The following is a 27,960-nucleotide window of genomic DNA, read 5'->3' as shown; positions in this document are numbered from 1 at the left end:
AACGTTGCCAGGAAGCAAAAAGAATCCACTGGAAGCTCAGCACATTATTAAAACAGAGGTAGCTTTAATGCTGCTTCAGACTGAGGAGTTTAAACTGCAGTTAAGAACACATGGAGAGTGGTTTCTCTTCATCAACTTAAGTGGTGCAGTCTCCTTCCAACCCGTGTAAACAACATGCAGCATCTTGACAGGATCTTCTGAAGGGGTTTGCTGGTACTCAGCAACTTCTTCTGATGCTTCAGCCCACCTGCTTTATTGAAGTCTTTCATTTGATTTGTTACTCAGGGTAATCACAGAAATTGAAGGACATGAACATCTCAGTTATGAGCATCTCAATGACCAGCAACGTGCCCTTGTGGCCAAGAGGGCCAATGGTGCCCTGGGGTGCATCAGGAAAAGGGGAGTCCTGCAGCTCGGGGGAGGTTTTCCTCCCCCTACACTCTGCTCTGCTGAGGCCACACCTGAGATACTGTGTCCAGCTTGGGGCTCCCCAGTTTGAGACAGATATCTACTGGAGAGTCAATGGAGAACTAGGAGGATGATAAAGGGACTTGACCATGAGACCTGGGGCTGTTCAGTCTGGAGGAAAGAAAGCTGAGAGGGGATCTGATCAATGTCTATAAATATCTGAGGGGTGGGTGTCAGGATGAAGGTGCCAGGCTCTTTTTGGTGGTGCCCAGCGACAGGACAAGGAATAACAGGTACAACCTGGAACCCAGGAGGTTCCACCTCATTAAGAGGAGAAACCTCTGTATTGTGAGGGTGCTGGAGCCCTGGAGCAGGCTGCCCAGAGAGGCTGTGGAGTCATCTTCTCTGCAGACTTTCAAAGCCCATCTGGATGCATTCCTCTGACCTGCCCTAGGTGATCCTGCTTTGGCAGGGGGACTGGACTGGATGATCTCCAGAGGTCCCTTCCAACCCCTAACATTCCCTGATTATGTGATCTCCAGGTGAGGAAACCCTGACAAAATTAATTGAGCAGTTTCTGACTGGTCTCACAACGAAATGATGATGAGGATATCATTGACTCTGTGCTGTTTATGTTGCTCCCCATCTTTTGACTTTGGACAATGACATGGGCCAGCCAGAGGATGAATTTATGTGACATAAAAATAAGATTACTGTGAAAGCCCTTTGAGTGCAGGGGAATGAGTTAGGCCAAACCAAACCCCAAACTAATTAGTAATGGGTAGAGAACTGGGGGAAAAAACACAGCAACAATCTCCAAAAGCCCCCCCAAAATATGAGGGAATCAAGGAAAATCAGGAGAGATTAAAAACAATGGAAAGAGTCACCCCAAAAAGTTTGTGTCAAATCCTTCAAGGAATGAGGAGAAGGAGCAATTTATATAGAAAAATGGAATGGAATGGAATGGAATGGAATGGAATGGAATGGAATGGAATAGGATGGGATGGAATGGAATGGAATAGGATGGGATGGAATGGAATGGAATGGAATGGAATAGGATGGGATGGAATGGAATGGAATAGGATGGGATGGAATGGAATGGAATGGAATGGAATGGAATGGAATGGAATGGAATGGAATGGAATGGGATGGAGTGGACAAGACCAGTCCAGGTTGGAAGAGACCTTCAAGATCATCAAGTCCAACCTATCACCCAACACCACCTAATCAACTAAACCATGGCACCAAGCACCCCATTAAGTCTCCTCCTGAACACCTCCAATGATGGTGACTCCACCACCTCCCTGGGCAACCCATTCCAATAGGCAATCTCTCTCTCTCTCTGTAGAATTTCTTCCTCACCTCCAGCCTAAACCTCCCCTGGCACAGCCTGAGACTGTGTCCTCTTGTTCTGGTGCTGGCTGCCTGGAGAAGAGACCAACCCCCACCTGGCTACAACCTCCCTTCAGGGAGTTGTAGAGAGCAAGAAGGTCTCCCCTAAGCCTTCTCTCCTCCAGGCTAAGCAACCCCAGCTCCCTCAGCCTCTCCTCACAGGGCTGTGCTCCAGACCCCTCCCCAGCTTTGTTGCCCTTCTCTGGACACCTTCCAGCATCTCAACATCTTTCCTAAACTGAGGGGCCCAGAACTGGACACAGGACTCAAGGTGTGGCCTTCATTTTAAGGTCTTTGGTAACAATGAATTCCTTGGAGCTTTACAGTACTTGCAATCTAGAAAGAGTCTTCTGTTATTCACCTAAGTATATTTTATAACTTACTTCCTAGTAATACTTCTATTGACAACACTTACAGAAAGGCAGGGAATCAGGAAGAGGTGAAGAAAATGCCTGAGCTGAAGACCCAGCTCTCTCAACTGGGTTCTAAGCCAAGTTTCTTCACCAGTCTCTCTCCTTTCTCTGCTCACATAATACCAAACTTCCCAGATAAGAAGTTGGTTTTCCCTTGGGACGTTGTGTTCTTCCCGTCGCTTGTCTTTGGGGGTATGTCCATGGTCGTGTATCTGATCTGAAACCCACCAGCAGTCACTGAGGCATCTGTCAAAAACTTCAAGGTCATAACATTGCCTGGGAGAAGAAAAAGAAAAGCAAAGGTTACAGTTTTAAAAATCACTCTGAAAGTGCTCTTTCATCCAAGGTCTTTCCTGTCAGGGTGGTGAGACACTCGAACAGGTTTGGCCCAGGGAGGCTGTGGATATCCCCTCCCTAGAGGTATCATAGTATCAGTCAGGGTTGGAAGGGACCACAAGGATCAGCTAGTTCCAACCCCCCTGCCATGGGCAGGGACACCCCACACTAGATCAGGCTGCCCAGAGCCTCAGCCAGCCTGGGCTTAAACACCTCCAGGGATGGGGCCTCGACCACCTCCCTGGACAACCCATTCCAGGGCTTCACCACTCTCATGGGGAAGAACTTCCTCCTCACCTCCAGCCTCAATCTCCCCACCTCCAGCTTCATTCCATTCCCCCTAGTCCTATCACTACCTGAGATCCTGAGCAGTCCCTCCCCAGCCTTCCTGTAGCCCCCTTCAGATCCTGGAAGGCCACAATGAGGTCACCTCGGAGCCTTCTCTTCTCCAGACTGAACAGCCCCAGCTCCTTCAGTCTGTCCTCACAGCAGAGGTGCTCCAGCCCTCTGATCATCCTCATGTTCAAGGCCAGGCTGGATGAGTCCTTGAGCAAGCTGGGCTGGTGGAAGGTGTCCCTGTCCATAGCAGGGGGGTTGGAACTAGGTGATCTTGAAGGTCCCTCTCAACCCAAACCATTCTATGAATCTTTAGAGAATCCATCTAGTCTGTCTGCTTCCAAGCTATGGCCTGGGGGGATTCTCAGCCTCACAGAAAATCAGGCAGATTTCACAGGCTCACAGGATGTTAGGGGTTGGAGGGACCTCTGGAGTTATTTGAGTCCAAGCCCCCTGCCAGAGCAGGGCCACAGAATCTAGCACAGGTCACACAAGAACACATTGAGATGGATCTTGAAAGTCTCCAGAGGAGACTTCACAACCTCTCTGGGGAGCCTGTTCCAGTGCTCCTGTCCCTCAATTTTGTTTGTTTGCAGAGCCCAGAGGTTAGAGAATACAGAATGAACCAGGTTGGAAAAGACCTCAGAGATCATGAAGTTCAACTATCACCCAACACCATCTCATCAACTAAACCAAGTGCCTCAGCCAGGCTCTTCCTAAACACCTCCAGGGATGGTGACTCCACCACCTCCCTGGGCAGCACATCCCAATGGCCAATCTCTCTTGCTGGGAAGAACTTCTTCCTAACATCCAGCCTGAACCTCCCCTGGCGCAGCTTGAGACTGTGTCCTCTTGTTCTGGTGCTGGGTGCCTGGGAGAAGAGACCAACCCCCACCTGGCTACAACCTCCCTTCGGGTAGTTGTAGCTGGCAATAAGGTCTCCCCTGAGCCTCATCTTCTCCAGGCTGATGAAGCTTTGCTGAACCCAGTGCTTTCTGCAAAGCTGTTCTTGGAAATGCTCCTCAGCTGCCCTCTACCTGTGAGATGCTAACACTTCATGTGTAGAGGCACGTCTGGTGCAGAGCCTCACAGGGGCCTGACACAGGGGTGAGGTTGGTACCTCACTCTGAGTGTCCTGTGCTCATCTCTACCATGCCTGTGTAAAGTGGGAGGTCAGTGATGGCACAAAGTTATTGACTCTGCTGATGACAGATGTGAGCTTTTGGACAGACTATTCCTAGACAGGGAACATGACATCAGAAGGCCAACAAAGTTGGTGAAGGGTCTAGAGAACAAGTCTTATGAGGAGCAGCTGAGGGAACTGGGGCTTTTGGTCTGGAGAAGAGAAGGCTGAGGGGAGAGACCTCTTTGCTCTCTACAGCTATGTGAAAGGAGGCTGCAGCGAGGTGTGGGTTGGTTTCCTCTCCCTAACATCAGCTGATAGAACAAGAGGAAATGGCCTGAAATTGTGCCAGAGAAGGCTTAGTTTGGACACAGGAACAATTTCTTTGTGCAGGAGTGGTCAGGCACTGGCACAGGCTGCCCAGAGAGGTGGTGGAGTCACCATGCCTGGAGGTGTTCAAGAAAGGTGTGGCCATGGCATTGTGGGCAATGGTTTAGTGGCCAGGGTGGTGTTGGGTTGATGGTTGGACTCAATGGTCTTAAAGGACTCTTCCAACCAAAACAATTCTATGATTCCCTGACTCTATGATTCTTTGAGGAGTCTGTGTGACGTTGGTGCCACAGCAACTTTGTGACACTTGAGCAAAAAGTCACTTTGATTGAGATGCAATCGGCCCTTGACCTGCTGCTTGAACCCAGAGAACAAGGTCTGTCACCAGCTTTGGAAGTGTTCCTGGGATCCCTGCTCTCAAAATGGGACAAACGGGTGCATGAAGACTGTGTGTGGGGGTTGGGATGGGTTCCTGGTGACTGATCTGCTGTGCAAAAAGACAGTGTTGTGGAAAGTCCTTCTTGCTCAGGGGTGTGCTGCCACTTACAGGCCAGCAGGCTGCACTCTGGTCATTAGCCAGAGCTCGCCCTTGCTTTTAGGTTTCAGAGAATCACAGCATTGTCAGGCTTGGAAGGGACCTCAAGGATCAGCCAGTTCCAAGCCCCCTGCCATGGCCAGGGACACCTCACACTACAGCAGGTTGCTCACAGCCACATCCAGCCTGGCTGCAAACACCTCCAGGCATGAGGCTTCCACCACCTCCCTGGGCAACCTGTGCCAGTCTCTCACCACCCTCATGGGGAACAACTTCTTCCTCACATCCAATCTCAATCTACCCATTGCTAGTTTTGTTCCATTCCCCCCAGTCCTATCCCTCCCTGACACCCTCAGAAGTTTGTTTAGAAGCAATTGGATGACAGAATGTGCTGGCACTACTGAGCAGCACTCTAGGACATGAAGCAGAGGCTGTGTCATTTTACCCATATATTATTGGGGGGGGGGGGGGGGGGGGGGGCAAGGGGGAAGTGATTTTGGCTGATTTTGGTTTTAACTTAACAAGTGCTAACACATTACCTGTGCTGATGATGTCATCTGGCAGCTCATCTCCACAAAACCTGGAAGGAAAATGCAAAGACAGGTCTGATTAGCTTAAGTTCCTGGTCCTCATGTGCAAAACTCTTTCTGAGAACCTCACAGTCACAGAACCAGAGAGTTAGGTTGGAAAGGACATGGTGTTTGGGGATATGGCTTAGTGGTGGACTTAGTAGAGTAGGGTTAATGGTTGGACTTGATGATCTTGAAGGTCTTTTCCAACCCAAATGATTCCATGACCATCTACTTCTAAATGGTCATGACCAAAACAGTGGTAGTGACTGGCTGGAAAGCAGCCCTGAGGAGAGAGACTTGGGGGTGCTGGTGGACAAAAAGCTCAACAGGAGCTCTCAGTGTGCACTTGCAGCCCACAAAGCCAATCAGATCCTGGGCTGCATCAGGAGAAGTGTGGCCAGCAGGGCAAGGGAGGTGATCCTCCCCCTCTGCTCAGCTCTGCTGAGACCTCACCTGGAGTCCTGCCTCCAGTTCTGGAGCCCCTATGACAAGAGGGATCTGGAGGTGCTGGAAGGTGTCCAGAGAAGGGCCAGGAGGATGAGCAGAGGGCTGGAGCACCTCTCCTATGAGGACAGACTGAAGGAGTTGGGACTGTTCAGTCTGGAGAAGAGAAGGCTCCCAGGTGACCTCATTGTGGCCTTCCAGGATCTGAAGGGGGCTACAGGAAGGCTGGGGAGGGACTGCTCAGGATCTCAGGTAGTGCTAGGACTAGGGGGAATGGAATGAAGCTGGAGGTGGGGAAGATTGAAGCTGGAGGTGAGGAGGAAGTTCTTCCCCATGAGAGTGGTGAAGCCCTGGAATGGGTTGTCCAGGGAGGTGGTTGGGGCTCTGTCCCTGGAGGTGTTTAAGCCCAGGCTGGCTGAGGCTCTGGGCAGCCTGCTGTAGTGTGGGGTGTGCCTGCCCATGGCAGGGGGGTTGGAACTAGCTGATCCTTGTGGTCCCTTCCAACCCTGACTGATACTATGATAAAACATGCTGAAAGTATGCCACAGGCTCACAAAATGAGGACCTGCAATGAGTGGTGGCTCCTGTCCTGTGCTCTCCTCTGGAGCTGTGGTTGGTGGAGCTCAACTGGTTCTAAGCATTCAGTTAAAGCAGGTGCCTAAAGGAGTTTTGTCCTCATCCTACAGTAAGGCTTGGGGGAGGGAAAAAAGGAAACATTTGTCAATATTAGCAGGAAGTAAATGATGCAAAACCAGAAAAGGAGGAATTTAATGAGGTGTGCAGGGAAAGAGCAATGGCCCAAGGCTAAGAAAGGAAGAGCCTTGTCAAGAAAAACCACTTAGAATTATCTGTAAAGACAAAATTGTCTGTAAAGGCAAAACTGTGTCCTTCCTCTGCTACACACCATTTGGAGAGAGGATGTGACCAGAGGCAGGAGTTGGCCAGTGGGTTTTTAGCACTTCTTCTGGCTTATTTTCACTTTGGGGCAGGGATTGTCCCCTTGTACTCATCACTGGAGAGGCCAAACCTGAAATCCTGGGTTCAGTTTTGGGCTCCTCACTCCAAGGACCCTGAGGGGATGGAGTGTGTTTAGAGAAGGGCATCAAAGCTGGTGAAGGGTCTGGAGAGCAGGGCTGGTGAGGAACAGCTGAGGGAACTGGGGGTGTTCAGTCTGCAGAAAAGGAGGCTGAGGAAAGACTTCATTGCTCTCTACAGCTCCCTGAGAGGAGGCTGGAGCCAAGTGGGGGTTGGTCTCTTATCCCTAATAGAGGTGATAGAACAAGAGGAAATGGCCTGAAATTGTGCCAGGGGAGGTTTAGGTTGGACATGAGGAACCAGAGTGGTCGGGCACTGGACCAGGCTGCCCAGGGAGGTGGTGGAGTCCCCATCCCTAGAGGTGTTCAAGAGACCTGTGGCCATGGCACTTTGGGCCATGGTTTGATGGCCATGGTGGGGTTGGGTTGTGGCAGTTGAGGCTGGGTGCCTCCTGCTGCTGGCACACAAGATACACCTCTGGTGTCCTGAGTGTCCAGCCCAGTGGGTGGACACAGGAAATAGCCCATTTCATACCCATAATATCCTATGCCCTGTAAATCTATCAGCAAGGTCTCACACTTCCTCTCTCTTCCCTCTTTGCTCCCATGAGAGATGCTCCATATCTGCTAATGGTGGGGGAGTTATCTCAAGGGGGAGGGGTGGTCTCAGATCTGGCCAGCTGAGATTAGCCTAGCAGTGGAGGGGGGAAGAAAGACCCCTGGGGGTTTTGGGTACACTCTCAGGTGGGGAGAAGGGAAATGTTGGGAGGCTTTTGGGTATGAATTAGAATTAGAATGAACCAGGTTGGAAAAGACTTCCAAGATCATCAAGTCCAACCTATCACCCAACACCATCTCATCAACTAAACCATGGCACCAAGTGCCTCAGCCAGGCTCTTCCTAAACACCTCCAGTCATGCTGACTCCACCACCTCCCTGGGCAGCACATCCCAATGGCCAATCTCTCTTGCTGGGAAGAATTTCTTCCTAACATCCAGCCTAAATCTCCCGTGGCACAGCTTGAGATTGTGTCCTCTTGTTCTGGTGCTGCTTGCCTGGGAGAAGAGACCAACCCCCACCTCCCTTCAGGTGGTTGTAGATAGCAATAAGGTCTCCCCTGAGCCTCCTCTTCTCCAGGCTAATCAACCCCAGCTCCCTCAGCCTCTCCTCACAGGGCTGTGCTCCAGACCCCTCCCCACCTGTGTTGCCCTTCTCTGGACACCTTCCAGCAACTCAACATCTTTTCTACACTGCTGTAAGGGACTCTGTATGCTTTGGGCTTCTTTTGTCACTGTGCTTGCAGCTCTCTGTAAAACACTCATTGCTTTTCCATTTACACTTTCCACCACTTCTGCAATCCCTGTTGTGTGAGTGTCATGCTTTTGCCCCTCTCAGGGGGCAAGAGAGGATCTGCCTGGCCTCAAACCAGGACATTGGTCTATGGCTGGGCTCCATCCTAGTGGTCTTCTCCAAGCCAAACAGCTCTATGGTTCAAGCTGGACTTGCTTTACCTGCCCACGAAGCCGTTGACATCATCATAGCTGTCATAGACCTCCAGGAAATCAGCCAGGCAAGCAGTGTCCTCTTCCACATCAAACTCCAGGAACTGCAGGTGAATGCGCTGGCCATACCTCACCCTGATATGCCAGTAGCAAATCTGGTCATTCTCATACTCATTTGGGTAGCCTGGGGACTTAAAGGTGTGTTTGGAATCCGTGAAGACTCCGCCGCATTCCTTCCCTAGGAGGCAAACAAAACCGTCCGAGTTGAAGCATCCCTTCAGGACATGGCTGTGCTTTACAGCACAGTCACACAACTCTTGCAGCTGGAAGAGACCTCTAAGATGGAGTCCAACCAGCAACCCAACACCACCCTGCCCATCAAACCATGGCCCATAATGCCAGGAGGGCCACAGGTTGCTTGAACGCCTCCAGGCATGGTGACTCCACCACCTCCCTGGGCAGCCTGTTCCAGTGCCTGACCACTCTTGCAGCAAAGAAATTGTTCCTCATCTCCAACCCCAACCCTCCCCTGGCACAATTTCAGGCCATTTGAGCTCATTCTATCACTGACACTAGGGAGAAGAGACCAACCCCCACCTGGCTCCAACCTCCTTTCAGGCAGTTGTAGAGAGCAGTGAGGTCTGCCCTCAGCCTCCTCTCCTTCAGACTAAACAACCTCAGCTCCCTCAGCTGCTCCTCATAAGACTTGTTCTCCAGACACATAAATCCCCCCATTAGAAAATTCTTCTGGAATTGCCTCATCAAAAGTGTAGAGGGGACACAAAAAGGTAGGAAATTTGATTGGAAATTCCTTCCACTCTCCTCTAAGTACAGCAAATGTCTGACAGCTTATAAAGCTGCTTGATAAACTCACCAGGAAGGGACTCTCACTAGGCCAAAACATTGATCATGGAATTGTTTTGGTTGGAAAAGACTTCTAAGATCACTGAGTCCAACCATCAAATTCAGATCACCTTGGCCAATAAACCATCTACCAAAGTGTAACTCTTTTCACAGCATCCCAGCATAGTGGCCTTGGAAGGGACCTCTGGAGATCACCCAGTCCAACCCCCCTGCTAAAGCAGGGCACCCACAGCAGCTTGCCCAGCAGCACAGTGCCCAGCTGGGGTTGGAAGGAGAAGGAGACTCCAGAGAAGGAGACTCCACAGCCTCTCTGGGCAGCCTGCTCCAGGCTGTTGCAGCTGGAAGAGACCTCTAAGATGGAGTCCAACCAGCAACCCAACACCACCATGGCCATCAAACCATGGCCCACAGTGCCAGGGGAGCCACAGGTTTCTTGAACACCTCCAGGCATGGTGACTCCACCACCTCCCTTGGGCAGCCTGTTCCAAGGCCTGACCACTCTTGGAGAAAGAAATTGTTCCTAATCTCCAACCCAAACCCTCCCCTGGCACAATTTCAGGCCATTTGAGCTTATTCAGTCACCTGATATTAGGGAGAAGAGACCAACCCCCACCTGGCTCCAACCTCCTTTCAGGCAGTTGTAGAGAGCAATGAGGTCTCCCTTCAGCCTTCTCTTCTCCAGACTAAACACCTTCAGTTCTCTCAGCTGCTCCTCTCCAGACCCTTCAGCAGCTTCCTTGCCTTTCTCTGGACCTGCTGCTGCACTTCAATGTCCTTCTTGGAGTGAGAGGCCCTAAACTGAATCCGGGACTCAAAGTGTGGCCTCACCAGTGCCCAGTATGGGGGCAGGAGCCCTGCCCTGGTCCTGCTGGCCACACTCTTGCTGATCCAAGCCAGGATGCTGGTGGCTTTGTTGGCCATGTGGACAGTTTCCTCAGGACTTGCACTTTGGGCTTCTGTCCAGGATGAGGAGAGCATCAAAATGTCCAGGCTGTGGCTGTGCCACCTGCACTCAGGCTTTGCAGCAGAGTGTCTATCAAGAGTGAATATAAATCCTTTTAGGAGGAGAGACTGACATCATCTGCTGCTTGTGGGCTGTTCTGCTCTCCTTTTGTCCTCTGACCAAACCCTGCCCTTGGACAGCACCCACCTCTCAGCCCAGAGGAGAAGGCTAACAGGGAGGATGTTGGGCTGAGATGCAGCAATACAGAGTGCAGTAGCTCCCTCTTGCAGCTTTCTTTTGCTGAACATCTGTGTGTCCCCCACCCCACAGAGCTATTTGATTTACAACTGCCCAGCTCACACAAACAACCTCAGGCCCTCTGAGCACAAACAGAATGGCCACAGCTGGACAGACGTCATGGGCAGCTCCAGCTCTGGGCTCTGCCAGGCCGGGGAGGATGCTTGGAGGAGTAGGAGAGCTGAGCCCTGCACAAAGCTTTGCTTTTCTGGTTGGTGCCCACTTTTCTGTCCTCCCTGCTAGAGGAAGTGGTATCAGGCAGTGTGCCCACATGGCCAAAAAGGCCAACAGCATCCTGGCTTGGATCAGCAAGAGTGTGGCCAGCAGGACCAGGGCAGGAATCAACCACCTCAGCACTGGTGAGGGCGCACCTTGAGTACTGGGTTCAGATTTGGACCCCTCACTGCAAGGACACTGAGGGGCTGGAGTGTGTCCAGTGAAGGGCAAAGAGGCTGGTGACGGGTCTGGAGAACAGATCTGGTGAGGAGCAGCTGAGGGAACTGGGGTTGTTCAGCCTGGAGAAGCAGAGGCTGAGGGGAGAGCTCATTGCTCTCTACAGCTCCCTGAAAGGAGACTGGAGTGAGGTGGGGGTTGGTCTTTTTTGTCAGGTAATAAGGGAGAAGAAGAGATGAGGGCAAGACCAGAGAAGGGCCACAAAGCTGGGGAGGGGTCTGGAGCACAGCCCTGTGAGGAGAGGCTGAGGGAGCTGGGGTTGCTTAGCCTGGAGAAGAGGAGGCTCAGGGGAGACCTTCTTGCTCTCTACAACTCCCTGAAGGGAGGTTGTAGCCAGGTGGGGGTTGGTCTCTTCTCCCAGGCAACCAGCAGCAGAACAAGAGGACACAGTCTCAAGCTGTGCCAGGGGAGGTCTAGGCTGGAGGTTAGGAAGAAGTTCTTCCCAGCAAGAGAGATTGGCTATTGGAATGTGCTGCCCAGGGAGGTGGTGGAGTCACCATCCCTGGAGGTGCTTAGGAAGAGCCTGGCTGAGGCACTTGGTGCCATGGTTGAGTTGATGAGATGGTGCTGGGTGATAGGTTGGACTCCATGATCTCAAAGTTCTCTTCCAACCTGGTCTATTCTATTCTATTCTGCTCTGTGAGAGTCTGGACTGTGGCAGGCAGGAAGCATGGTGTGCAGTCGCAGTGCTGGAGCTGAGGAGCAGTGTGTGGGAGTGGAACCCACCGTGGGGGTTGTAGCAGTAGGCATCCCACCGCTCGCTCCTGTTGAGGCGAATCCCGTAGTCGACGATCCCGGTTCTCCCAAAGCCACAGTTGGCTCCGGCTTTCACGATGGGATAACCCACTCTGCCCTTTGCCATCCAGCCAGCAGCACACACGTGGAAACCTGCAACAGGCAGACAGGGAGGCTGGGATGTGATAAAGCAATCCTGGGGAAGCACCTCTGCTTTTGTAGTCAAAGAAATCAACTCTCGCTCAAGCTGATGCTCATAGAATCACAGAATGTTTTGGGTTGGAAGGGACTTTCAAGATCATCTAGTTCCTTCAAGGTCATCCAGCTCCTTCAAGATCATCTAGTTCCTTCAAGGTCATCCAGCTCCTTCAAGATCATCTAGTTCCTTCAAGATCATCTAGTTCCTTCAAGATCATCCAGCTCCTTCAAGATCATCTAGTTCCTTCAAGATCATCCAGTTCCTTCAAGATCATCCAGTTCCAAACCCCCTGCCACGGGCAGGGACACCTTCTACTAGCCCAGGTTGCTCAAGGCCTCATCCAACCTGGCTTTGAACACCTTCAGGGAGGGGGCATCCACAACCTCCCTGTTCCAGTGTCTCACCACCCTCACTGCACAGAATTTCTTCCTAATCTCCAGTCTCAATCTCTCCTCCTCCAGCACCAATCCATTCCTTGTCTCTATCACTTAAAGCTCTTGTACAAGCTCCAGTCTCAATCTCTCCTCCTCCAGCACCAATCCATTCTTTCTTGTCTCTATCACTACAAGCTCCAGTCTCAATCTCTCCTCCTCCAGCACCAATCCATTCCTTCTTGTCTCTATCACTACAAGCTCCAGTCTCAATCTCTCCTCCTCCAGCACCAATCCATTCCTTCTTGTCTCTATCACTATAAGCTCCAGTCTAAATCCTCCTCCAGCACCAATCCATTCCTTCTTGTCTCTATCACTACAAGCTCTTGTAAAAAGTGCCTCCCCAACTCTCCTGTAGCCCTCCTCAGGTATTGTAAGGCTGCCTTAAGGTCTCCCTGAAACCTCTTCTCAAGGCTGAGCAGCCCCAACTCAGTGACTTAGGTATAATTGGCCTAACAGAACTTGAGCTTCAGGCTGGAATAGGAACAGGTTGCCCTGGGAAGTTGTGGAGGCTCCAAGCCTCCAGCTTGCCTGCTTTGTAGGATGAGTCCCTGCCCATGGCAGGGAGGTTGGAACTACATGATCTTGAAGGTCCTTTTCAACCCAACCCATTTGCCCTAGTTTATGAGTCTATGGCACAGGAAAGAGCAGGACTTTGTGAGGATGGCTTTAAACACAGATTATAGCATTGATTTGTGTCACAGATTCACAGACTGCATGGCTTTGGAAAGGTACCTCAAAGGTCATCTTGTCCAACCCCCCTGCAGGCAGCAGGGATGTCTCCGACTAGAGCAGGCTGCCCAGGGCAACATCCAGGCTGATCTTGAATGCCTCCAGAGATGAGACCTCAACCACATCCCTGGGCAGCCTGTTCCAGTGTTCCACCACCCTCATTGTGCAGAACTTCTTCCTGATGTCCAACCTAAATCTCCCCTGCTCCAGTTTCAAACCACTGCCCCTTGTCCTATCCCCACAGGCCCTTCTGAACAGTCCCTCCCCAGCCTTCTTGTAGGTCCCCTTCAGATATTGATTTTCTCCACAACATCATTACTAGCTCTCCACTGGAAACCAAACCCCAAATGCAGATGGCCTAGATGGTTGCCTGGGTGGTGAGTTTTTGAGTGCTGTGCTACCAGCATTTGCAGCTGAGTTTCCTCTTGGATGAGTCATAAAAGTCTGGGGTTTGTTTCCCCTTGTTTGCGTCTCGAGAGTTTGCAGCCTTAGTGCAGAGCATGAATAAAAGATCATGTACAGAAGACAGCTCAGAAAACAAAGTCTTCACAGAGTTTCAGTTTCACTTCAAACACCTGGAATGCCTCAAGTATTTCTCACTCCCTCACCCCTCCCCCCCCCAGCTCCTCTCTGTATATTGTGGCTGAGAACTCAAAAACAGCAGCCAAGGAAGGCAGTGTTGCGCTCTGTCTGCTAGAGAGCGGCTCAGTGTTTTCACCCAGAGGAAGCAGAACATATTTGTGGCGTCCTAGGACTGTGAGCTCCTCAGAGGAGGCAAAAGTACCCTTTTGACATGTGTGCTGGTGCTGGGAGCCAGCTTCTGACTCAGTGGTGGGGGAGATTTTCCATTGTGTTCCCAGCGCTCTTGCACGAATCAATCATTTCTGACTGGAGATAAACAGAAATGCTGCAGAGCCCATGCTCAGCTCTGCTCTGCACTCCAAGCACACCACTTGAGTATGGCTGGAGTACACAAGAAGGACATGGAACTGCTGAAGCAGGTCCAGAGGAGGTGATCAGAGAGCTGGAGAACCTCTCCTACGAGGACGAACCGGGAGAGTTGGGGTTGTTCAGCCTGAAGAAGAGAAGGCTCTGGAGAGACCTTAGAGCTGCATCTCAACATCTGAAGGGGAACTACAGGAAGACTGGGGAGAGACTTTAGAAGAGCCTGGGGTGATAGGACAAGGGGCAATGGTTTGAAATGGGAGCAGGGGAGATATAGGTTGGACATCAGGAGGAAGTTCTGCATAATGAGAATGGGGAAATATTGGAACAGGTTTTCCCAAGGATGTGGTTGAAGCCCTGACTGTGGAGACAGTCAAGATCAGACTTGATTTGGCCCTGGGCAGCCTGATCTGGAGGTGTCCCTGCTGACTGCATGGGGGTTAGACAAGGTGAGCTTTGAGGGTCCCTTCCAACCTGATGCACTCTGTGACTCTGAGACTGAGAGGCCTGTAAAGTCCCAGGCTTTTTGGCCAGGTTGCAAACCATCTTCCCCCTCAGTGACAGAGCATGACTGTGCTACCTGCAGAGCTGTCAGGGATGACATCTGCACACATCTCCCCTGAGCTCTGGGTGTAGCACAGTCCTGGAAACAGCAACATCTAGTTGGGAGCTGTCTGGCCAAGCTGGGAAGCAGCAGGACCTCCCTAGCTACTGCACCTGGGGGCTACAGAGAAAGGTGCTGCTCCCAAGGGAGCTTCTCTGGGAGATGTGCATTGCTGCTTTTCATAGCATCAGTCAAGGTGTTTTCATCCAGTTTATTCATAAGACTCATAAGAATGGTTTGGGTTGGAAGGGACCTTCAAGATCATCTAGCTCCAACCCCCATTCCATGGGCAGGGACACCTTCCACTGGACAGGTTGTTCAAGGCCCCATCTTTGAGCCTTCTCTTCTCCAGGCTGAACAGCCCCAATTCTTTCAGCCTGTCTTTGTAGGAGAGGTGCTCCATCCTTCTGATCAACCTCGTGCCCACCTCTGGACCCTCTCCAGCAGGTCCATGTCCCTCTTGTGTTGGGAGCCTCATAGCTGGACACAGCCCTCCAGGTGAGGTCTCAGCAGAGACCAGAGTGACAGAATCCCCTCTCTTGACCTGCTGGCCACACTCCTTTGCTGCAGCCCAGGATGCCATCTGCCTTCTGGGCTGCAAGTGCCCATTGCTGGCTCATGTCCAGCTTCTCGCCCACCAGCACCCCCAAGTCCTTCTCTGCAGGGCTGCTCTCAATCTCCTCACCCCCAGCCTGGACTGATGTCGAGGGTCACCCTGACCTAGGTGCAGGACCTCGCGCTTGGCCTTATCGAACCTCCTGAGTCCACAACATTGAGGAAAATACAAGACTGGCAACAGCCTGAAGGAGCAAGACAGAAAGCAAAGAGCCATGATGCTGTCCAAACCTATTTTCCTGGCTGCCTCCAGCTGCTGGTAGGTGGCCAGGTGTCCTCCCTCGTACTCGCAGACGGCTTTTGCCTCGGCGTAGGTGAGCTGGTACTTGCCCGAGCGCGACTCCCTGTGGTACACTCCAGCTGCTCGTTCTGTGGGACCAAAGCAAACCATTATTGCAGCAAGCACAGCACAGCTGAACCACCTTCTAGGCTGGTCTCAGAGAACTCTTTGGCTTGGAAAAGGCCTTGAAGATGAAGGAGTCGAACCGCTCTCTAACTCTACCAAGGGTGGTGCCAATCATCAGCACCGCATCTACCAGTCAGAAGACACCTCCAGGCATGGGGATCCAACCACCTCCCTGGGGAGCCTGATCCAGTGGTTGAGAACCCTTTCAGGGAAGAAGTTTCTTCTAATGGGCAACCTAATGCATGGGTTAGTTGATTAGGTGGTGTTGGATGATAGGTTGGACACGATGATCTTGAAGGTCTCTTCCAACCTGGTCTGGTCTGGTCTGGTCTGGTCTGGTCTATTCTACTCTACTCTACTCTACTCTACTCCTCCCCTGGTACAACTGGAGGCCATTTCCTCTTATCCTGTCATTTGCTACTAGGGAGAAGAGGCCAACCCCCACCTGGCTCCAGCCTCCTTTCAGGGAGTTGCAGAGAGGAATGAGGTCTCCCCTCAGCCTCTTCTTTTCCAGACCAAACAATCCCAAGTTCCTTCAGCTGCTCTTCACAAGACCTGTGCTCTAGACCCTTCACCAGCTTTGTTGCCCTTCTCTGCACCCTCTCCTAGCACCTCAATGTCTTGTAGTGAGGGGCCCAAAACCGAACCCAGTACTCAAGGTGTGGCCTCACCAGTGCCCAGTACAGAGCCACAATCCCTTTGGTCCTGCTGGTCACACTATTGCTGATCCAAGTCAGGATGCCATTGGCCTTCTGGGCCACCTGGGCAGTTTTCCCAAGACCTGCACTTTGGGCTACTGTCCAGGTGAGAAGAGCATCAAAATATTCAGGTTGTAGCTGAGGCACTTGGAAAGTGGCATGAAAACACATCCCTCCCTGCCCAGAGGCATGTTCTTGCAACCCAAAGTCATGTTTTTGTTTGGGAGAAGTTTTGAACCACAGAGCTTGCCAGGATTTGGTCAGTTGTTGAACAACAGAAGATCAACAAACGCAGGGAAGGACTCTCCCAGGACCACTCTTGAGGCAGTAGCCATGGGAACGATGAGCTGGTGACAGCATCCCTGGTTCTGTGTATCCTCTGCGGCTCAGGGGAAGCTCCTTCTGGATTGCTATCACAGCATCCTTTTGGATGCAGCTCAGCAGTGCCTTTGTAAGATGAATCAGAGCTTTGTTTTGAGTCTCCAGAGAAGTTATATCAGAGCTACTTGGATAGAGGAGAGGCAGAAATTAAAGGGAACGAAAATGTGAAACAAAAATATCTGAGCTTGTGTCACAAAGGGCAGGACCAGAACAATTGCTGGCTGACATTTCTGCTGCACACAAAATGAATCCACTTTCTGCTTCATTTATTTTTTTTCCCCTCCTTCTCTGTTACCAGTACAACATAAAGCAGCTTTCCAGGGAAACCTAGAAACTGTCACTACTGCTACAAGCTTTAGGAGCTTTTCACAGCGTGCTTGTCTGCTGCCATATGCAGGGAAATCTGTCCCAGAACCAATCTGCATATCTAATCTGAGCATGGGCTTTGCTTAGGTCTGCCTTATGCTGAGGGTAATCTGAGGGAGACAGATGTGCAAAAACAGGAATGATTTTGTACAGTGCTTATTTAACCATGGGGGAAACCAGAATCTTTTCCAGGGACATGGTACTGGCCTGCATCAGGAACAGTGTGGCCAGCAGGAGCAGGGAGGTCATTCTGCCCTGTGCTCAGCACTGGTTAGGCCACACCTTGAGTCCTGTGTCCAGTTCTGGGCTCCTCAGTTTAGGAAAGATGTTGAGTTGCTGGAGTGTGTCCAGAGAAGGGCAACGAGGCCTATGAGGACAAGAAAGATGTGGAGGTGCTGGAAGGTGCCCAGAGAAGGGCCACGAGGATGAGCAGAGGGCTGGAGCTGCTCTGCTATGAGGACAGACTGAGGGAGTTGGGGCTGTTCAGTCTGGAGAAGAGAAGGCTCTGAGGTGACCTCATTGTGGCCTTCCAGGATCTGAAGGGGGCCTACAAAAAAGCTGGCGAGGGACTTTTTATGGTGTCAGGGAGTGACAGAATGATGTTGAGGTACTAGAAGGTGTCCAGAGAAGGGCAACAAAGCTGGGGAGGGTTTTGGAGCACAGCCCTGTGAGGAGAGGCTGAGGGAGCTGGGGTTGCTTAGCCTGGAGAAGAGGAGGCTCAGGGGAGACCTTATGGCTCTCTAGAACTCCCTGAAGGGAGGTTGTAGCCAGGTGGGGGTTGGTCTCTTCTCCCAGGCAAGCAGCACCAGAACAAGAGGACACAGTCTCAAGCTGTGCCAGGGGAGGTTCAGGCTGGATGTTAGGAAGAAGTTCTTCCCAGCAAGAGAGACTGGCCACTGGAATGTACTGCCCAGGGAGGTGGTGGAGTCCCCATCCCTGGAGGTGTTTAGGAAGAGCCTGGCTGAGGCACTTGGTGCCATGGTTTAGTTGATGAGATGGTGCTGGGTGATAGATTGGACTTGATGATCTCTGAGGTCTTTTCCAACCAGGTTCATTCTGTAACTTCAGATTAGAGTCAGTAGTTTGAACCAATACAGAGCTATGGTCACCACTGAATTGTGCTGAGATTCCTTCTCAGATCATAGATTTATGGAATGGTTTGGGTTGGGAGCGACCTTAGAGACCATCCAGTTCCAAACCCCTGCCATGGGCAGGGAAACTTTCCATTAGACCAGGTTGCTCAAAGCCTCATCCAGCCTGGCTTTGAGCACTTCCAGGCTTGGAGAACAAGGAGGAATGGCTGATTGTGGCTACCACTGTTCAAAAAAAAAGCAAAGCAACAGAGCAAAAGGTGAAGAATTTTGTACAGTACTTATTTAACCATGGGGGAAACCAGAATCTTTTCTAGGGCTGTGATTGAAGTCAGTAGTTTGGACTGAAAAAAAAAGCCATGGTCACCATGAATTGTGCTGAGATCCCTTCCTAGATCATAGCTTCATGGAATGGTTTGGGTTGGAAGGGACCTTAAAGATCATCCATTTCCAACTCCCCTGGCTGTGGGCAGGAAAACCTTCCACTAGACCAGGTTGCTCAAAGCCTCATCCAGCCTGGTCTTCACCACTTCCACGGATGAGGCATCCACAGCCTCCCTGGGCAGCCTGTTGCAGCGTCTCACACCCTCACTGGAAAGAATTTATTCCTAATGTCCAGCCTAAATCTGCCCTCCTCTTGTTTCAAACCATTGCCCCTTGCCCTGTTACTATAAGCCCTTGTAATAAGTCCCCCCCCAGCTCTCTTGTAGCTCCTTCAGGTACTGGCAGGCTGCTCTAAGGTCTCCCTGGAGCCTTCTCTTCTCCAGGCTGAACAGCCCCAACTTGCTCAGCCTGATGAAAATGATGTAGATCACAGAATAGTATCATAGTATCAGTCAGGGTTGGAAGGGACCACAAGGATCATGCAGTTCCAACCCCCCTGCCATGGGCAGGGACACCCCACACTAGATCAGGCTGCCCAGAGCCTCAGCCAGCCTAGGCTTAAACACCTCCAGGGACGGGGCCCCAACCACCTCCCTGGACAACCCATTCCAGGGCTTCACCACTCTCATGGGGAAGAACTTCCTCCTCACCTCCAGCCTGAATCTCCCCACCTCCAGCTTCATTCCATTCCCCCTAGTCCTATCACTACCTGAGATCCTGAGCAGTCCCTCCCCAGCCTTCCTGTAGCCCCCTTCAGATCCTGGAAGGCCACAATGAGATCACCTGGGAGCCTTCTCTTCTGCAGACTGAACAGCCCCAAATCCCTCAGTCTGTCCTCATAGCAGAGCAGCTCCAGCCCACTGCTCATCCTCATGGCCCTTCTCTGGACTTGCTCCAGCACATCTATATGATGGTTGCTGCTATAGTTTTTGACCCAGAATCACTGACTTGGTAACCCAGTGAAGTGATCTGTATGGTTGACACCTTTCAGAGGACTGAGAGCCACTTTCTGGGAATGTCACTGGCATATGCCCCATCCCTGGAGACATTCAAGGTCAAATCTGATGAGGCCCTGATCAACCTGACCTAATTGGAAGGGTCCCTGCTGACTGCAGGGGGGCAGGACAAGATGTCCTTTGAGGGTCCCTTTCAACCTGGTGCATTCTGTGACTCTGTGGTCTTCTCTGTTAGAGGATTCTATTTGGAGGCTGCTCTCTTCATCTGACCTCCCTGAAACTTCCTCTCCCTGGAGGACAGTGAGAACTTGCAGCAAAGTTCTTTCTTTCTTTGCCTGAAAATCTGCATACTGGGACTGTTCCCCCAGGAATTTCTCCACCCTCTGATCTTCTGTTGTTCTTACTCAAAAGATCATGGGTTACATGACAGGAGGACATGTTTCTTCCAACTCACACTCCCTCAAGTCTCCCCTTGAAGTCCAAAGACAGCAAAGTCCTGCAAGGACAGCGACCCTCTACTCACCCACAGCAGGAGGGGATGGTAAAATGTAACCAAATCTCTTCTGCACATACACAACAAGCATCAGATTTGGCTTCATAAAGCACCCTCAATATGCACAACAAAATTACTGAATGCTAAAAAAAGAGAGACAGAAATATTGGCCTTCTAAGCAGAGGAATGGCCACATAGAGCTCCTGGCTTGGGCCTCTGCATGTCTACCCTGCCAGGAGCTCAAGATTTTATCGCTGGGCAATGGGCACAAAGTGGAACCCAGGAGGTTCCACCTGCAGATGAGGAAAAAGTTGTTTGGTGTGAGGGTGCTGGAGGCCTGGAGCAGGCTGCCCAGAGAGGTTGTGGAGTCTCCTTCTCTGGAGAGCTTCCAAACCCACTTGGCCACTGTGCTGCTGGGCAAGCTGCTGTGGGTGTCCATCTCCAGAGCTCCCTTCCAACCCCCCCAGCGTGCTGGGATGCTGGGGTGCTGCAATGCCCTGATTACTTTGTTCACTCTCCAGGTAAAAGCTGAATGTGTGGCAAAAGATGATTTAATGACCTTCCACTCTACTGCTTCTTTTTAAAGAATTAGAGACTTGCTCTTCAAATTGGCCTCAAGCAGTGAGGCAGCATCCCAAACCTGTCTGGTACTGCATAAAGATCTCTAAGAACAACTCTAAGGACTCTCTAAAGCCACTTGAGATATACATATATAAATCAATCCTATTCCCACAGTGTTTTAAACCCATTTGAGGTATAGAAACCCCTATTCCCACAGAATTTAAACCAATCTGAGAGATGGGAACCCTATTCCCACAGTGGTTTAAACCCATTTGAGGTACAGAAACCCTATTCCCACAGAATTTAAACCTTTCTGAGAGATGAAACCCCTATTCCCACAGTGGTTTAAACTCATTTGAGGTATAAAAACCCTATTCCCACAGCACTTTAAACCTATCTAAGAACTAGAAACCCTATTCCCACAGAATGCAAACTTATCTGAGAGATGGAAACCCTATTCCCACAGCAGTTTAGACCCACTTGAGGTATAAACCTCCTATTCCCACAGCATTTTAAACGTATCTAAGATATAGAAATCCTATTCCCACAGAATTTAAACCCATCTGAGAGATAGAAACCCTATTCCCACAGCATTTTAGACCCACTTCAGGTATAAACCTCCTATTCCCACAGCATTTTGAACCTATCTGAGATATAGAAACCCTATTCCCCACAGCATTTTAGACCCATTTGAGGTATAAACCTCCTAATCCCACAGCATTTTAAACCCATCTGAGATATAGAAACCCTATTCCCACAGCATTTTAAACTCATTTGAGGTATAAACCCTAGTCCCACAGAATTTAAACCTATCTGAGATAGGGGAACCCTATTCCCACAGCATTTTAAAGCTATGTGAGATATGGGAACCCTATTCCCACAGCATTTTACACCCATTTGAGGCATAAACCCTTATTCCCACAGAATTTAAACTTAGATCTGAGATATAGAAACCTTATTTCCACAGTGTTTTAAACCTGAGGTACAGAAATCCTATTCCCTCAGCATTTTCAACCTATCTGAGATATGGAAACCCTACTTCCACAGATTTTAAACCTATCTGAGATATAGAAACCCTTTCCCCACAGCATTTTAGATCCATTTGAGGTATAAAAACCCTATTCCCACAGAATTTAAACCTATCTGAGATACAGAAACTCTATTCTCACAGCATTTTAAACCTGTGTGAGAAACAGATATCCTATTCCCTCAGCATTTTAAACTCATTTGAGGTATAAACCCTAGTCCCACAGAATTTAAACCTATCTGAGATAGGGGAACCCTATTCCCACAGCATTTCAAAGCTATGTGAGATACAGAAACCCTATTCCCACAGCATTTTAAACCCATCTGAGATATGGAAACCCTATTTCCACAGATTTTAAACCTATCTGAGATATAGAAACCCTATTCCCACAGCATTTTAAAGCTATGTGAGATACAGAAATCCTATTCCCACAGAACTTAAACCCATCTGAGATATGGAAACCCTATTCCCACAGCATTTTACACCTATCTGAGATATGGAAACCCTACTTCCACAGATTTTAAACCTGTCTGAGATATAGAAACCCTATTCCCCACAGCATTTTAAACCCATTTGAGGTATAAACCTCCTATTCCCACAACATTTTGAACCCATCTGAGATATAGAGACTCCATTCTCACAGCATTTTAAACCTGTGTGAGAAATAGATATCCTGTTCCCTCAGCATTTTACACCCATTTGAGGTATAAACCCTCTATTCCCACAGAGTTTAAACCAATCTGAGAGATAGAAACCCTATTCCCACAGCATTTTAAACTCATTTGAGGTATAAACCCTAGTCCCACAGAATTTAAACCTATCTGAGATAGGGGAACCCTATTCCCACAGCATTTTAAAGCTATGTGAGATACAGAAACCCTATTCCCACAGCATTTTAAAGCTATGTGAGATACAGAAATCCTATTCCCACAGAACTTAAACCCATCTGAGATATGGAAACCCTATTCCCACAGCATTTTCAACCTATCTGAGATATGGAAACCCTACTTCCACAGATTTTAAACCTATCTGAGATATAGAAACCCTTTCCCCACAGCATTTTAGACCCATTTGAGGTATAAAAACCCTATTCCCACAGAACTTAAACCCATCTGAGATATGGAAACCCTATTCCCACAGCATTTTACACCCATTTGAGGTATAAACCTCCTATTCCCACAGCATTTTGAACCCATCTGAGATATAGAAACCCTATTTCCACAGCATTTTACACCCATTTGAATATTAAAACCCTATTCCCACAGAATTTAAACCTGAGATATAGAAACTCTATTCCCACAGCATTTTAAACCTGTGTGAGAAATAGATATCCTGTTCCCTCAGCATTTTACACCCATTTGAGGTATAAACCCTCTATTCCCACAGAGTTTAAACCTATCTGAGATATAGAAACCCTATTCCCACAGCATTTTAAACTCACTTGAGGTATAAACCCTAGTCCCACAGAATTTAAACCTATCTGAGATAGGGGAACCCTATTCCCACAGCATTTTAAAGCTATGTGAGATACAGAAACCCTATTCCCACAGCATTTTAAAGCTATGTGAGATACAGAAATCCTATTCCCACAGAACTTAAACCCATCTGAGATATGGAAACCCTATTCCTACAGCATTTTCAACCTATCTGAGATATGGAAACCCTACTTCCACAGATCTTAAACCTATCTGAGATATAGAAACCCTTTCCCCACAGCATTTTAGACCCATTTGAGGTATAAAAACCCTATTCCCACAGAACTTAAACCCATCTGAGATATGGAAACCCTATTCCCACAGCATTTTAAACCCATTTGAGGTATAAACCTCCTATTCCCACAGCATTTTGAACCCATCTGAGATATAGAAACCCTATTTCCACAGCATTTTACACCCATTTGAATATAAAAACCCTATTCCCACAGAATTTAAACCTATCTGAGATATAGAAACCCTATTCCCATGGTGTTTTAAACCTGAGATATAGAAACCCGATTCCCACAGCATTTTAAACCCATTTGAGGTATAAACCTCCTATTCCCACAGCATTTTGAACCTATCTGAGATATAGAAACCCTACTCACATAATATTTTAGACCCATTTAAGTGTAAAAACCCTATTCCCACAGAATTTAAACTTACCTGAGATATGGAAGCCCTATTCCCACAGCATTTTAAACCCATCTGAGATATAGAAACCCGATTCCCCCAGCATTTTTAGCCTGAGATATAAAAACCTTTATTCCTACAGCATTTTAAACCCACCTGAGATATAAAACCCCCTCCCCCCCCCATCATGTTAAACCTGAGATGTAAAAACCCTATTCCCATAGAATTTAACCCCATCTGAGACAGAAAAACTCCATTCCTACAGCATTTTCAACCTGAGCTACAAAGAAACCCTATTCCCACGTTTCCTGGAGCCCTCTTGAAAGCTTCTCTCCACTCTTTCACGATGTGAGCAAACCCACAGCCAAAACAGAGCCATTTCTGTGCTTTCCTAGAAAGCCAGGAAATATTCTCACTATTATTTCCAGATCATTTAGTTTCATCTGTGGGACCCCAGGCATCCAAAGTATGCTCATGCAGAAAGCCATTCATTCCTTGGGCAAATGCTTCTTTTCATACTCGTTTTCCTTCATTAGAAGCAACTGTTGGTTAATGTTGTTTTCTCTGCCTCATGCTGCTGGAAAATGCATTCAGAGGAAATATTCCAGCTCTCTTTTTTTTCCTCCCCCACCTCCCCAGCACTCCAGTAAGGACAGAAATAAAGCCATGAGGGCAAAACTCAAAGAAAAAGATCACATGAAGTGATCAGAAGAGGATTAAATGATCCAAAAGTGATGAAATGGTCAAATAGATTGATGGGAAAAATGACACAGTGAGCAAAGAAAATTATCAAAAATGATAAAATGAGCAAAGAAAGTGATCAAAAGGTGATTAAATGATCAAAAAATGATTACATGGTCAAATACATGGGGCAAAAAAATGACACAGTGAGCAAAGAATATCATCAAAAGGTGATTAAGTGATCCAAAAGTGATGAAAGGGTCAAATAAATTGATGAAAAAATGGCACAGTGAGCAAAGAAAGTGATCAAAAGGTGATTAAAGGATCCAAAAATGTTTAAGTGATCAAATAAGTGGAGCAAAAAATGACACAGTGAGCAAAGAAAGTGGTCAAAAATGATAAAATGAGCAAAGAAAGTGATCAAAAGGTGATTAAATGATGAAAAAAATATTAAATGGTCAAATAAATTGATTAGAAAATGACACAGTGAGCAAACAAAGTGATCAAAAATGACAAAATGAGCAAAGAAAATGATCAGGGGGTGATTAAAGGAGCCCCAAATGATTAAATGGCCAAACAAATTGATTAGAAAATGACACAGTGAGCAGAGAAAGTGATCAAAAATGATACAATGAGCAAAGAAAGGATAAGAAAAGTGCATTATCAAAAATGATTAAGTGGTCAAATTAAATGATAAAAATATTAAGTTATCAAATTAAGTTATTAAAAAATGAAGCTATAAAAAATGAGTTATAAAAAATGGTCAAAAAATGATAAAATGATCAAAGAAAATGATCAAATTAAGAGATTTTTGAATTATATAACTGTTCCAAAATGACCAAAGGAGCAAATAAAATGGGGGTGAAAAGGCTTAAATGGTCAAAAAAGGATTAAATGGCCCAAAAAAAAAAAGGATAAAATGGCCAAAGAAAATGCTCAAAGTTGACAAAATGGTCACAAAAAGATAAAATGATCAAATAAAGTGATGTTAAAATGATAACATTAGCAAAAATGAGGAAAAGAGGAAATAAAATGGGGTTGAAAAGGATTAAATGGTCAAAAAAGGATAAAATGGTCAAAAAAGGATAAAATGGGCAAAAAAATGATTAAATGGTGAAAGAAAATGCTCAAACTTGACAAAATGATCCAGTAAAGTGATCAAATGATCAAATAAAGTGATCAAATTATCAAATAAAGTCATAAAATGATCAAATCAAGTGATTGAAAAGTGACACAGTTCTCAAAAATGAAGAAAAGGGCAAATAAAATGGGGTTGAAAATGATGAAATGGGTAAAAAATGATTAAGTGGCCCCCCCAAACATGCTAAGATGGTCAAAGAAAATGCTCAAACTTGACCAAATGAGCAAAGAAAATCTGTTTTGAAAGGATAAAAGGATTTTAAACTCTATTAATTAATTAATATCTTAAAGGATCAGGATTGCAAAGGGTAAAAAAAAGAAGTTATCTTAGGCGCCAAAAGGATCAAAGAAAATGATCCAACCAATTGGTAAAGGACTGCAAATTGCTGTTAAAAGACAGTTAAATGATCAACATAGGATAAAGTGGTCCCCAGAAGCGAAGCAGCCACAATGCTTCAGTGCAGCACTGTGGTGCTGTTAGCACAGAGCACAACTTTCTCACTGCCGACTGATTCTCCTGCCAGGCAACCCCAGGCAGCTCAGCAGCAAAGCACTCGGGGTTGAAATGATTCCTTACCTAACCAAATCGAGTTATGCAGCACTCCATCCTTGAAGCCCCATGCTCCAGCCTTTTCCCACAGCAGGGCACAGAAGAAGAGGAGGGCAATCATCTCTTCCCAGTGTATTAAGGCTGGGGAAAACCACTCAGGGTAAATTCTGCTAGCAGCTGGCTAGATCCTAGTGGAACATCTGGTAGCCAGATCTTAAATAGCGCTTTCAGCTGTGAGGTCAGCAAGGCTGCTCCAATTGTGCTCGCGGCAGGCTGCTTACACAATTCACTGTGGTGTCTGCAGTCGCCCATGTGACTCAGTTTTGGCTCTCTCCATCCCCAGCCTGTCCAAGAATCCATCCTGTCCCTCACTACTGCATGCTTCCCCCAGCCAAAAGCTCATTCTTCAGCACTTGCAGTCCTCAGATTCCATGAAACATTAAAGCTAACTGGCAGCCTGTGTGCTGCTGAGTGCTGGTTGGACTCGATGATCTCTAAGGTCCCTTCCAACCCAAACCATTCTATGAATCTATGAATCTTAGAGGTCTCTTCCAAATCAAACAAGCCTATGATTCTACAGACCTAGAAGAGTTAGGTGATGCTTGGACTTATTGATCTTAAAGGTCTGTTCCAACCAAAACAATTTTGTGATTCTATGATTATATCTACTTAGGTTTAGAATAGGAAGAGGGAGAGGGAGAGGGAGAGGAATAGGAATAGGAATAGGAATAGGAATAGGAATAGGAATAGGAATAGGAATAGGAATAGGAATAGGAATAGGAATAGGAAAGAATAGAATAGACTAGACTAGACTAGACTAGACTAGACTAGACTAGAATAGAATAGAATAGAATAGAATAGAATAGAATAGAATAGAATAGGATAGAACAGAATTAACCAGGTTGGAAAAGACCTTTGTGATCATCAAGTCCAACCTATCACCCAACACCATCTCATCAACTAAACCATGGCACCAAGTGCCTCAGCCAGGCTCTTCCTAAACCCCTCCAGGGATGGTGACTCCACCACCTCCCTGGGCAGCACATTCCAATGGCCAATCTCTCTTGCTGGGAAGAACTTCTTCCTAACATCTTACCACATCATTTGCAGGACTAAAAAGAATCCCAGAATCCCAGCACAGTGCCAGGTGGAAGGAACCCCTGGAGATCATCCAGTCCAACCCCCCTGCTAATGCAGGGGCACCCACAGCAGCTTGCCCAGCAGCACAATGCCCAGCTGGGGTTGGAAGCTCTCCGGAGAAGGAGACTCCACAAAACCTCTCTGGGCAGCCTGCTCCAGGCCTCCAGCACACTCACACCAAACAACTTTCTCCTCATCTTCAGATGCAACCTCCTGGTTTCCACTTTGTGCCCACTGTCCCTGGTCCTGTCCCTGGGCACCACTGACAAGAGTCTGGCCCCAGCCTCTTGCCCTCCACAGTTCCTTTAGCTCTTGCTGAGCATTGCTCAGATCCCCTCTGGGGCTGCTCTTCTCCAGGCTCCACAGCCCCAGGGCTCTCAGCCTTTCCTCCTCACAGAGATGCTCCAGGCCCCTCAGCATCTTTAAAGGTTTTGCTGGACTCTCTCCATTAGTTCCCTGTCTCTCTTGAAGTGGGGAGCCCAGAACTGGACACTGCCCCTTGTCCTGTTGCTGGGCACCACTGAGAAGAATCTGGCCTTGTCCACTTGACCCCCCACCCTTTATCTATTTATAAAGACAGAGGAGATCCCCTCCCAGGCTGCTCTCTCTCTCTCTCACACACACACACTACCCCTCACTCTTTCAACCTTCTCTTCTTTCCTATTTAATTTGGCTTTAATTTCCCAGCCCCCCCAATTAAGGAGAAGCTACAAGGAGGGTATTTCACGATGCCTG

General features: G+C 48.4%; 1 protein-coding gene across 1 annotated transcript; it reads right to left on the bottom strand.

The window, feature by feature from the left end:
* Window positions 1–75: 75 nt before the first annotated feature.
* Window positions 76–26,250, bottom strand: TNFAIP6 (TNF alpha induced protein 6). Its single transcript, XM_068166760.1, has 6 exons — window positions 26,113–26,250; window positions 15,475–15,612; window positions 11,709–11,870; window positions 8,435–8,663; window positions 5,413–5,453; window positions 76–2,489 (listed from the first exon to the last, which is right to left on the bottom strand). The coding sequence occupies exons 1-6, from the start codon at window positions 26,204–26,206 to the stop codon at window positions 2,326–2,328; spliced, it is 828 nt and encodes a 275-aa protein (XP_068022861.1). The 5' UTR covers window positions 26,207–26,250; the 3' UTR covers window positions 76–2,325.
* Between the last annotated feature and the right edge of the window lie 1,710 nt (window positions 26,251–27,960).

Source organism: Melanerpes formicivorus, unplaced genomic scaffold, assembly GCF_026170545.1.
Source record: "Melanerpes formicivorus ecotype bairdi unplaced genomic scaffold, bMelFor1.0.p_v2 SCAF_106, whole genome shotgun sequence".
Lineage (NCBI taxonomy): Eukaryota > Metazoa > Chordata > Aves > Piciformes > Picidae > Melanerpes > Melanerpes formicivorus.
The sequence above is the reverse complement of the archived record's forward strand: the minus strand, read 5'-3'. Positions and strand labels throughout refer to the sequence as shown.

Excerpts from the sequence above, each read along its gene's own strand:
- TNFAIP6 (XM_068166760.1), bottom strand. The coding sequence starts at position 26,206 with ATGATTGCCCTCCTCTTCTTCTGTGCCCTGCTGTGGGAAAAGGCTGGA. Across the intron at positions 11,871-15,474 it reads GGAGGCAGCCAGGAAAATAG|GTTTCCACGTGTGTGCTGCT; the intron begins GTTTGGACAGCA and ends TGCCTGTTGCAG. Across the intron at positions 2,490-5,412 it reads AGATGACATCATCAGCACAG|GCAATGTTATGACCTTGAAG; the intron begins GTAATGTGTTAG and ends TTCTTCTCCCAG.